This window comes from Lytechinus variegatus, chromosome 16 (assembly GCF_018143015.1).
Source record: "Lytechinus variegatus isolate NC3 chromosome 16, Lvar_3.0, whole genome shotgun sequence".
Lineage (NCBI taxonomy): Eukaryota > Metazoa > Echinodermata > Echinoidea > Temnopleuroida > Toxopneustidae > Lytechinus > Lytechinus variegatus.
Window position 1 is genome coordinate 23,123,109 of NC_054755.1, and position 12,959 is coordinate 23,136,067.

The 12,959-nt window shown below is 36.2% G+C and overlaps 1 protein-coding gene across 1 annotated transcript; it reads left to right on the forward strand.

Moving 5' to 3' along the window:
• Nucleotides 1–352: 352 nt before the first annotated feature.
• LOC121430303 (protein CREG1-like) lies at nucleotides 353–6,634 on the forward strand. The gene is made up of 5 exons (XM_041627582.1): nucleotides 353–614; nucleotides 3,388–3,550; nucleotides 4,449–4,517; nucleotides 5,047–5,323; nucleotides 6,264–6,634. Exons 2-5 carry the CDS (start codon nucleotides 3,443–3,445, stop codon nucleotides 6,464–6,466), a joined length of 657 nt encoding a protein of 218 aa, XP_041483516.1. The 5' UTR covers nucleotides 353–614; nucleotides 3,388–3,442; the 3' UTR covers nucleotides 6,467–6,634.
• Nucleotides 6,635–12,959: the final 6,325 nt, after the last annotated feature.

A 12,959-nucleotide genomic window follows, 5' to 3' on the forward strand; every position in this document is an offset into this window, starting at 1 on the left:
GAAGAAGAAGAATTTCTTTTGTATTTTATTATATGAAATATTTCATTTCACATTGTCATGTGAAATGAAGTTTCATTCCTCCCTGAACACGTGGAATTCCATTATTTTAACATTTTGTCCTAATCGTCAAATTCGTAAAAATTGAAATATTGTATAATTCAAACAATAAAAAACAAAAGAAATACTGTGAGTGGGTGACATCATCGACTCTCTCATTTGGATGTAACTGGCTCGTTCATATAATATTTTGTTGAAAATAAGCGAAACTTTGAAATGTCATAACTTTCTTTACATCCGATTTTGATGAAATTTTCAGCATTGTGCTTGTCTGATTTTTCTCTATTGATTCAAATCAACATTTTTTGAGGTGGACTTGACCTTTAAAAGCCTTTGCTCGTAAATTTTTCTCAGAGTCAGAAAAATTATGCCATCATTCATTTAAAAAAAGTATTTACAATATTTTTGTATAAATAGGTCGACTCAGTTTCATACATTTTTCAATTTTCATTTGTCTTCATTCCATCCCAGAAAGTGCCAGGTTTTACACATTACAAGGAAGAAAATTTTTCCACACAATAGGTACTTCATCCACGGCCAAGCTCTGGAAGAAAAAGGTAATACTAATACCAAGTACCTCAGCATAAACTTTACTATTAGATGGATTGCCCATGTAGACTCCATTACCAAGAAAGCAAATATTAATACCAGCAGCGTTCTCGTCAGTGTATAATACGCATGGTTCAAACACCATGCGTGCGGAAATGGAGACCAAGTGGAACCATGCGTAAAATTTCAGCGACATGCGTGGAAAAATTAAATGGAAATATTCAGAAAAAAATAATACACTCCATGAACTCATCTTAGTGATATCAACTTCATTTATCGGGTTGCGCCGAAGTCCCACCAACTTATAAAGACCACTTGCAAATGAAAATCAGTGCAGGGCCCTAGCTAGCGCCGACGCTCGTTGGATGCGCATTTTGTATACTGGATCAACTAGGTGCATGCACGATACGTGCGCGCTAGGTATATAGACGATCGACGGAGCGGCGGACATGTTTTGCAGATCCAGCCTAAATCTAGAAACACGACAAAGCCCTTTGACTTCTCATGTCTGGTCCGACCAGGGCCCGACTCTTTTTTTCTCGAAAATATTTACAATTCATAAGCTGGAAAGCTGCACTTCTCTTTCTTTGGACTGAACAGCAAGTATCTGTGCATTTATGTGGGCTTAAAAATACGCCACAATGGGGCTTCCTTAGCGTCTCTATTTGATGAAAAGGCTGTCGCTTCCGCACTCCGCCTCCCGCACCCACCCCCCAGGAGTGGCAGCACAAGTCCCCGACATGGGTGAATTTTTTTCTGGCGAGAACGCTGAATACCAGATCATGCAGATGTTTTCTGCAAAGAAATCTCACAAGCTGTCCAAGAAACACTAAGGTCATTTGTTACAAGATGCTCCTGAGGCCAATAATGGAATATGCATCTGAGATCTGGGACCCATTCACACAGTCAAAAATCAGAAATCTGGAAATGATACAACACAGGTTTGGTCGCTATTTTTTGTCACGACTACTGAACTACAAGCAGCATTTCTGCTATGCTTCGACAACTACAGTGGCAAACCCTTCAAGAGCGTAGGGCCCAAGGGTGGTATTCTGAAAACATTATTCTCTTTGCTATCTTTTATCTTAATATCCCATTAAGACACTAAAATCATTGCAAATAGGTGTTCTGAAAATCTTCTTAAAGCGTTCATATCTCCGTAAGGACTGCCCCTTTCTTATCTTCAACACGCCCGTTTTTTAGAAATTACCAATCAAAATTCGCTTTATATTGGCAGTTAAATAACCAATCATGCCAATATTATAGAAGCGTTCCTTATGTTGAGAATATCATGGGCGCTGCGCGTCCACGATCCACTAGTTTCTGGCGCATTGCGCAAATAGGCATTGTAGATGCAGTGACTTATTTTTTTCCGTTAATTGACACGAGCACAACATGAATAAAGAAAGTCAAGAAAGAGATTAAATGAAGAACAAGCAAAACAAAGAATGAACAAAAGAAAGAAAGAATAAAAAAAGAAAATAGAATGTAAATAAGTAGGCACAAAAGTGTCAGTAACAGAAATTTAAAAATGAATGAAGGTAAGAACAAATTAACATTTTGAAAGAGAAAGAAAGAAAATAAGAAAAAATTAATAAAAGAAAGAAACAGAAAAAGAAGGAAGAAATATAGGGGAAGGAAGAAAGAAAACAGGAAAACAAAAAATGAAGAGATTAAAAAGGAAAGACAAATAAAGATTAAAGAATAAATGAAAGAAAGAAAGCTGAAGAAAAAGAAGAGAAAAAAGGGGAAAAAGCCAAAATAATGACTAAAGAAAGAAAAAGAAAAAAGTATTAAAGCCAAACATTGTCAACCTTATTTCAGAGTGTAGATTATGTGACCTAAATTCCCCCATTCATCTATTCATGCAATTTATGCCATTTCACAGTCTATTTCTTTATGACTCGCAAATAGTTGCATCTTCCTGTAATCTTTATGAACCTGATACGTTTACATTGAGTAGCAAACTTGATTGGTGTCTTGGCCATTTTTGCTAATATAGAGGATGTCTGCAGTTTCTTTCCTTATCAAAGACACTACAAGGGAGAGACTGGACACTTCTCACCAATTTTACATGCAAATTAATGTAGTGTATCTTTCACAGTTCTTAAACTCTTTTATTAGTATTTTAGTATTACAAGAACACGTGTCACATGTGTGCAGCAATTTTATACAAGAATGAAATGAAACTTGAAGGCAGACAGGTGGTGACATGCTTTTTATTGAGATTGATTCTTGTAATGATGTTGCTGAAATGTCCACAAAGTTTGTAATGCAAAAACTTTAGCCATTTTTCTTCAATGATTATAATGTTTAAAGGGAGAGTGAACTGTGTGTTGTCTCTCATTGACTGTGTGTTATAAAATACATAGTCTTAAAGTGTATGTTGCATACTATAGAGAAAAATTTGACATATAATTGTATTTGTATAGAGAAACTAAGATATTTTGAGAGGAAGAGTAATTGTTTTGCTACTTGGTAACATGATTATTGTGGTAATAAGAAATGTATTGAGTAGTTTATTTGCATGTTATCGTTCAAGTTGGTCTATATTATTAGACTACACTATCATTATGGCTCAGAAAACTGGCCAGGTATGAGTAGTTCATGACTCAAGATGGCTTTATTGCTTTGTATCTGCTTTAAAAGAACAGGAAAACGGAGGGGGGGGGGATAAAATCAAGCTTCTAAAGCATTGAATGAGGCAATACGAATGTTGTGTATAATTATTTGTATGAACTTCACATGAACCTTTGGCTCTCTTTGTTTGTGCTATCAAAGCCGAGCAGCTAGGTACATCTATTGACAGATCTCGGCATTCACTGGTGTTTCAACAATGGGTCATTGGTCATTCGTTGCTTTGATGCTTGGCTGCTGCCTCTCTGTGGTCCTATCTGATAATCAAAGTCAGCAGAGCAACGCTATCAGACTGCCAGGCTCACAGGTATTGTTTTCTCTTTCTCTTTTTTTTTTAATGGTTGACTATGAATCCATTGATTTCTTATGTTTGTAAGTCTCTGCTGCTGTTTACAAGAGGTCACAAATGTAATGGAAATGTTTCTCTTGGACAGTCCTTTATAAATCAAATGGAGGGAGTCGGAGGGGGGATGAGAGGGGGAGTGGAAGGATGGAAGAGGAGAAGAGGATGAGGATGGAAGATAAGGAGTTTATTAAAGAGGAGGGGGGAGGAGAACAAGTGAAAGGGGAGGTACATGTAAAGGAGCTGGAAGGTTGAAGTTCTGTGTGTCACAGTTGTGGCAAGTCAAGTAAATTTCAAATCACATTCCAAAGAATATTGCAACATTTATTCTTGCTAAGTTCCCCTGTGAAAGTTAGCAATGTGTCTGCTCATATTATCTGACCAGACTGGCCAGAGGCAGTGAAATATAATGTAATCATTACAAAAGCGTATTTCCTTTTACTGGCCAGTAAGTCTGTTGGTAGGCAGAAATCTGTTGTCTACCATCTGCAAGAAAATTCCAATGAAGCAGATGACTTAGATATCCTTGCAGCATCAAACTTGGCCTGCAAAGAAATGAGTTCAGATGGTACCCCATTCTTTATTATGTGTCTTATGTTCTTTTAAGTCCCTGCACTGACCGCACAGAAATATTGTTAGCGCTAACACTAGTAACAGAGGCCCTGTTATAAACGGTAATGTGGCAGCATTGCCTAATGTTGTAACGATGTATTAGTAACGAATTGAATGTTTTGAATTCACAATCTGAAAGATGCGATTGGGCTTACTGTTAAAATAGGCTAACAACACTTCTGTGCGGCCAACACTTGTTATTAATGCATTATTGTAACACATTTTCTGCTTGTCCTTTACTAATCTTCAGCCATCCAGTAAATCAACAAGACCCCCGTTTTATGATAAGGCTCGACGAGCAAGGTACATTGTACATAAGGTGAGACTACGAAGATATTCCTGTTAATGTCACATTTTCCCATTTTGATAACTCCCCCCTCCCCCCGGTCCCAGTACAGTATTATGAGGAGTATGAAGGGGACCATGTCTGCGCAATGAGTGTGCCAGAAATCTTTGAAAACTTGGAAAGAAATATATGATTTTCTTTGAAAAAGCATGCATATAAAAATAAAATAAAACTAAGCCTACTATTTATAATAGCACTGGTTATGTCTTATATTAACATGTTTTTTCCAAATATTATTGATAATTATAGCATTCTTTTTATTGAAGTTAGACCTGATAGTGAATTACAACAATGAAAATAAGAAATTTGATATAATATTCACTATGATAAATTCAATTAAATTGTAGGTTCTATCATTTAATTAGTTTTTTTCAACAGTTTGATGAGGAATCATTTGTTCTGAAGCATTAGCTACATGCAAGATGCAGATTCCGAAAGTAGTTTTGTCTTTCAGACCTAACAATGATAAACAATGTCAATGTATTGTATTTGTTTGATATAGGCCAACTGGACTGTCATAGCGACATTCTCCACCAAGCCCGAGCTCGTGGGACGTTCCTTCCCAGCTCCTGCATCCATCTCGGACGGTCCCGTCGGCAAGAGTTCCGGGACTCCTTACTTCTACCTGGCAGCGATTGACAGTATCATGCATGATGTCGCTAAGAACCCCAATGTGACTTTGAGTTTCAGTGAAGCTGCATTCGGTGATATCGCAGAGTGTGCTGTAACGTCTTCCTCAGATCCCGAGAGCCCTCTTTGTGCAAGGTTGATGCTCTTTGGTAAGTTCTGCGCAGGACATAGGGGTAATTGCTGATTTTGGGGGATCTATTTCTTTCATGTTTTAATAGGGCTACCTTTATAGGGGTAACAATCAATTATTCAGTAAAAGCAAATCATTATTTTGCCAAATAGAATATTGATATTCTAAATAATCTTGAATATTGTTTGTGACAGATATTGAGGCGACTTCAGAGAGAATGGTCGCCCCAAAGCATGCATGGGGGGGGGGGAATTTTAGGGGCAATTTTGGCTGTCATTGGGGCATAATTGCCTGTCGCTCTGGGAACAATTTGTTTTACTGGGGGTGCTGATGTAAATTTTAAAAAGCAAAAAAAGAAAGGAGGTCAAATTGCTCCTGAGAAATTTGAAAAGAAAAAAGGGTATCACTACAAAATGAAGGTCATTTTGGGGGGATTTCATTTTTACACATCTTCTAGAATACCTGGGGTGCTGCCTATGGAGAAAAATGCACACAGCACCCCCACCCCAGGGCCATGTCACCCTGATGTATTTCATAAGCCGGTTCTGCTGTTGATTTGCACTTGGTCTACAAGCAGTTGGTCAACTTGGTCTAAACCTATTTGGTCTAATTTTCACTTGGTCTAATGCCCACTTTAATCTAATTTAAATTTAGTTTTTTTATATTTTCAGAAACAAAAGTAGCCGATTCATGTCACAATTAAATTGGACAAAAAAAAATTGTGTATGACCAACATTTTCCACTGCAAATTATTTTGTACGGCTCTCAAGGGGGGGGGGGCAATTTCCACTGCAAATTCCCCCTGGATCTGTCACTGTCTGTAGCATCAATTCTTTGAAAGCATTGAGTGCTGCTGATAAAGTGGAAGCTTGATCTACATTTAGTTGTGTTTGTACCCTCTGAAAAAAAAAACACTTTGTAAATCCAGCTATTATCATTATCATAATAATTACTTTCAGGTCAACTGGTTAACGTCACTGACCCCAAGGAAACGAGCTTTGCAAAGGAGGCGCTATTCTCTCGTCATCCTCTCATGCCCACCTGGCCAAAAGATCACGACTTTGGTTTCAAGAAATTGATCGTCACCGATGTCTGGATCTTGGACTTCTACGGCGGCGGATCATCTGTCTCTGTTGATGACTACTATAATGCTCTTCCTTGATCCTGGTTTGATATCCTAGATTTTCCTTCATCACTGGGTCCTCTATACCATGTTTACACTTAAATTGGCTTTTTCATAGCGTGTAAACGCAAGTAACTTGCATCGGCTCGCGGTTCAGAACCGGCAATTTGCACCACCAAAGTAGTAGGTTCTGAACCGCGAGCCGATGCAGAATCGGCTTTTTTACTACGTGTAAACAGAAAGCCGATTCTGCATCTGCAATTTGTGCGCATTTCATTTACTTTACCATTGTGACGTAATTGTAAGCGCACTGATCCAGCGCTGTCTTTATTATGACGTATATTGTTGGTGTGCGTATCATTTCTGGTTTTTGCATCGGCTCGCGGTTCTGAACCGCGAGCTGTATTCTGAACCTAATGCTGATTAAGTGTAAACACGGTACTAATTGAGGTTCCTCAAGTTTTTTTTTCTTTGCTTGTTTGTTTATGTCAACCCCTTCCAAGAACACTCAAAAGTTTGAAACATGTGATCGCTTTAATATCATTCTCATCATTTTTGAAAATGCATTTTTCATGTTTTGTTCATTTAAAGGTCCAAGTCCACTCCAGAAAAAAATGTTGATTTGAATAAATAGAGAAAAATACAACTAGCATAACGCTGAAAATTTCATCAAAATTGAGTGTAAAATATGAAAGTTCTGACGTTTTAAAGTTTTGCTTATTTTTCACAAAGCATTAATTTATGAACAGTTCAGTGACCTGCAAATGAGACAGTCGATGATGTCCTTCACTCACTGTTCCTATTGGTTTTTATTGTTTGAATTATACAATTTTTCATTTTTTACAGTTTTGCAAATAAGGACCAACTTGACTGAATCATGTGGTATTAAACAATATTAACTCCACAGGTTCAGGGAGGAATTGTTTTTTCACTTGACAATGGGAAGAAAATTAAAATGTATATTTTATATACTAATAACAAAATACAAAAGAAATAATGACTGGATGATGTCATCAGTCTCCTCATTTGAATGCCGACCAGGATGTGCATATGTGAAATCAAGTGAAACTTTAAAATGTCATAACTTTCTTATTTCACAACTGAGTTTGATGAAATTTTTAGTTTAATGCTTGTTGGATTTTTCTTTTTTATTTAAATAAACTTTTTGTTGGGGTGGACGTGTCCTTTAATATATTTCATTCAGTTATCCATTTTCTTCATTCTTATATTTATTTTTTTTGGGGGGGTTGCTGGTTTTCTTTAACTGAAAATTTCAGCAATTTAATTCATGATCAGCACTGAAATAGTAAAAGTTTCTTTTAAAAATCCTATGAATATAATCTTGTGATGATAATTTATTACCCGTTCATGTAAATTTCTGTTACTTAGGCGGTAATTGTTATTTTGATGAGCATGATTCTGGTCCTGTTGAACAAATCTATCTTATATGGCAACTGTCATTATAGCAACTACCCTCAAAACATTGACTTGGCTGATGTGACCTGTTGCCATGGCAGTTAACATAATGGCAGAGCTGCCGAAGTAAGTTTGAATTTGACTGAACCTTTATCATTCTGCCTTTCTGGTTTTCTATGCCCCTTTGCTTTATTCGTTTCTAATGATTAAAGTTATTGGCGATATTTTTGTTGATAATGATTGAAAACATTGATAGTAGGTCTTGTGTAATAAGCTTGTGTATGGAAGCATTAGTCTTGATACTTTTGATGAAACTTAACCTTTTGATGAAACTTAAACCCTTTGATGAAACAACTGAAGATAATTTGTCAATTTTTTTCTAAATTATAATGGCTATTTGATCACTCAGAAGGGATTGTTTTGGAGTACACTGTTTTCCTTTTTTTTATATATATATACAGTGTGAAATCAGCCGATAATTCTTATTACAGTTCTAGTAGGTATGTATTGGACAACATGATCAAGTTTTGGACTACATTATCAAGTATAGTATTGTAGGTACATGTATAAGGGGATGGAATGAATTACGACTGAACTGTTTGCTTATTCAAGATATTTAGGTAATGCCTTTGAAAGTTGGATTTTTCCTTTTGTACACAGGATTTGTGTATCGAAAATATTGTAGGGGATATCAAAACTCTTGAATGCTGGATTTTCTATATCAGAATTATTGATTTAGGCTATGAGAATTATTGAATGCATGTTTGTGTCAGGAGAAATATTGTAACCAGGATTTCTGCTGTAATGAGTCAATGGAGTGTGTGAAATTTGTGTCAGCATATGATGCGGACATAATGTCAATGTTATTGCAGAGCTACCAAGTCTCACGCATTATGAGACTCAAGCATTTTGGACTCTTGTTTGATCCCCTAAAATCTCTGTCTCACGCAACTATCACAGCCTATCCCCATATACATTGTACACAATGTCAGTGATCTCACTCAGATTCACAGAAAATCTCACGCATAGCTGGTATTTGAACTTGGCATCTCTGTTATTGTTAATCACTGTGATCTAATATATCAATGTACTTTACATGAGTGTAATACGAATATCTAATGTTTATAGATTAGAATTTTAATTTGCTTGGATGTACATATTTGACATGTTGCTTCCTTGGATATTACTTTTTTTTAAACTAACTTTCGGGTGTGAATGCCATGAATTGCCAGTTCTACTTCTAATGATTTTAAAGCTCATGTTTGACAAGACAAAACAAATTAAAGTCATTAAGTCAATGATATACAATGCAAACAAAAATAGAGTCGAGGATTTCTCCCGGAGGGGGGGGGGGCACTTCCATTCACAAGTGGATACCATGCGCGACCATGGGGTCTCGAAAAGCACCCTAAACACGTAATTCCCATATTCTGAAAATGGACCTCTTACCAACAAGTATTGGCGTGTGAAACCTTACCCTTAACAAGTATTGGAAACAAAACGATACTCTCAGCAAATATTCCCCGAAATGAACCCCTAAACAAGTACAGGAATGTTTTATTGTACGGGTCCTTCGGTCTTTACCTCATTTGGTTTAGTACGATCCCATCTTCTACACCTCGCGCAAAACGGACTCCAAACACAGTGTTGGGACAAAAAGGACATCCTTTATAAAACATTTTAATTTTGTTTTATCATCCCTGCAAATTCGACCCTAAACACGTAATTTTCCTAGCGAAATAGATACCCTTTTTTCATTATTTTTGTGTTATTGACACCCTTATCACGTTACGTACGTAACATGCCCTACCGTGAAAAGGACATCCTTTTTATGTGTTTTTTTGGTCGCGTATGGTATCCACTCGTCAATGTAAGTGGGCCCCCCCCGGGGTTTTCTGCATGCACAAACCTCTGGTTTGGGCAATATGCAGTGCATAATGCAGACTCTGAAGTAGAGAGAATACATTCACTATGTACTGTGGCTGCCTCTACCAGACAGAAAGTTTCGCATCTATAAAAGTCTTCACTCTACCGTGTGAGTAAAAAACAGTGTATGAAGATTTGTTTTGCTTCATATAAAAATTTGTAAGATTGTATACATGTAAATGTATTAATATTGGTGTAATGTGTGATATATTGTGCTTTTGAGCTCTTGTATTGATGTACTCGAACTAAGTTCAGCTGAAATCATGTAATCAAGATTTTTTTAATTTAATATAATAAATATGAGTTTAAACACCAATCTGTTTGATATTGTGTGTGATTGGAGTTTAATGGTAAAAGCTATCTAATCATATAAGTTAAATTGAATAAGAGTAGAAAAAGCATGCTAAACCTAGAGAGATAAGATGATTAAAAGACAAAATAAAAAATTGGAAATTCACAAAGTTGTTTGTAAATCTGTTGATTCAAATTCATGGTTTATGCAGATTTTTTCCACTGATATCAAACACTGTAAGAACGCTTTTATCACACCTTGAGACCACTGCTAGAATACATAAACCATGAACTAATACAGTACAGTAACAAGCATCAATTTGAGCTTTGTGCAAAATGTAGCATTGGACCATTTTTCAATATATTATAACCAATTATAAACAGATTTGAAAAATAGTATTCACTTGAAACTACTACTAGTATCCCCCCCCCCCCCCCCCCCCCCCCCCGTCGAATAGCCACATTTAGCTGAAGGAGCTATACCACGTCACACAGGTAAAAAAAATAATGCTAGAAAACTTGTTGCTCCTTTGATCGGTTTTTATTAAGAATTGAGATGACAACATGTACATGTATAATTCACAATTGAAACATACTACCAACTCGCAAGAAAATAGTGGCATTTCCTACCTGAATATTTATATAGAAAAAACATTGATATAATACAAAATTCTACTTACACCCATCATATTTGTAAATTTTTGTGTGTCTCTGAATATATTTACAAAGCAATAATATACAAAATAATGATGCATTTGAGGTGACAATATTTCAAAGAAACAAGTATGAGGGCTAAACTCTTCCTGAATACTATAACAATTTTAAAAATGATTTAATTGATTAAACAAGTGATTATATGATTTTATTCCAAACTTGTGAAGACAAAATAAAAACAGTAACGGTAGGTTCAGTACGTTGAGTTTTGTATTTTTGGTAGATAGAAGAAGGTAGGTAGAGCGAGTCACAACAATACCCTCCATGAAACATTCTCCAAGCCAAATTGAGATGGATGCTGTCTGCTCCCACTGAATACTTCTTTTAATGAACACTTCAAGCTTTGTTTAAAAGACCCAGACCGAACCCAAATATGAAATTGACAAATCGTATACCATTTGAAACCTAATAATCGACTAAACACAGAAATGCAAGCATTACGTATTTTCATTGCTTACCCACTGATTATTTTGTTTACCGGTAGAATCGCTAAAGTTATCAGGCTTCGAAAAAAGCAATGGGAAGCCTCTCGTTAGAATCCCCCCACAAACCCAATATTTGGCTGTCAAGTGGTGAATATCCGTAACACGTACATTGGTCTACTATGTCGCTTATTCATTTTCAATTTGTCGATTTCACTTTTAGCTCCTGTCTGGGTCATTTTCTATTCTTCAGCTATTCAATGTAATTTGTGATGTTTTGTTTGTGACTTGCAAAATAAAAGAACAAGTTTTTCTTAGCCCCATATCTTTGGTCAGTGTGGGAGGACAACCAAACTATATTCAGGCCTAATTGTAAAAGTCTAAAAAAAAAAATATGGATTGAAATTGAATTTTTCCTCTTAGCAAATGCAAAAAAAGAGATCTACATGTACACAAACTGTAATAAACAGGAATGGTCTGCCAGTTGTTGGCAAACAGAAATATGAATTTGTGGGTTGTCTGATATACATCATGACATTCAACATTGCAAGTACCTATCAAAGTTCAGCTTGCAAATAAGGCAGTTCCATGACATTTGCTCTGGCGACAACTGCTCTGGGGAGCGTTTCATGAAAGGATTTGTCAGACGTTTTATCTGACAAGTCCGATGTTAGCCGACAGTTACTATAGTAACAGTGCTTCTCAACCAATCAGAATCCAGGAAAGTTGTCAGATCTGACAACTTGTCGAACGAAAATATTGATGAAACGCCCCCCTGATGGAAATTCTGCACAATGAGCCAAACATAAACTTAACCTCCAAAACTAAATTAACCCTCATCCTTATGTCTGCATTATTTTGAACCAAAAAATCTATTACAATTCAAACTGTAACCCTATGCCCTCTGAGATATTCAAACCGGAGCAAATGTTGCAGGAGCAAATGTTGTGTCACCAATTGCAAGACTTAATTAATCATCATAAGCAGCATACATGACTTCCTAAAAATCCTCTATAATTTCTGAATTAATTGTGAAATCCCCATTCATTATCCACGATTTTGATACAGTACATCAAAATGCAGGGGTCACATTCTTCAACATTCTATTTGAATTCGATACCCACCATGTAACCTAGGTAAGATACCTCGTGCCAAACATTCCCGTTTTTGTGAAACCTTGTTGAATCGCGGGGGCGTTGTGGTCTCCTGGTTACGGCTCTCGTCTTTCAATCCGAGGGACGTGGGTTCGATTCTCGGCCATGGCATGTTTTCCTTCATTAAGAAATTTACCCTTAATTCCTGAATTGCTTGACAGTTGAAATAGCTGTTATAAATAAAACACTGAAAAGAGCGAAGCCAATAATATGGGCATATAAATTTCACTTGTACCTCATGTTCACAGTGCATTACACAGCACTCGGATACTGTAAGATTGAATATGTAATCAATATTAATTTGATTGTAACTGTCTCTGTTCCATCATGTACAATGATATGCAACAGATTGTTATATTATAGCTGTTTATATTACAGTGCTTTGGTACTGTAGTAAAGGATAAATCTTAAGTTTGACTAACATTATGGAAACAAAATCATGAAAAAAAGACAGATTCAGCGAAATCATTCTTTGACCTGCATGGAAAGATGCACATAATTTTCTGAATTTATGTACAAAAATGATAAGCACCAATACCAAGTAGATATCTTGGTAACCATTTTGTATATCTTTTGATAGGCAATTAATTAGAATCATGATAGTATTCA

Excerpts from the sequence above, each read along its gene's own strand:
- LOC121430303 (XM_041627582.1), top strand. The coding sequence starts at position 3,443 with ATGGGTCATTGGTCATTCGTTGCTTTGATGCTTGGCTGCTGCCTCTCT. Across the intron at positions 3,551-4,448 it reads TCAGACTGCCAGGCTCACAG|CCATCCAGTAAATCAACAAG; the intron begins GTATTGTTTTCT and ends ACTAATCTTCAG. Across the intron at positions 4,518-5,046 it reads CAAGGTACATTGTACATAAG|GCCAACTGGACTGTCATAGC; the intron begins GTGAGACTACGA and ends TGTTTGATATAG.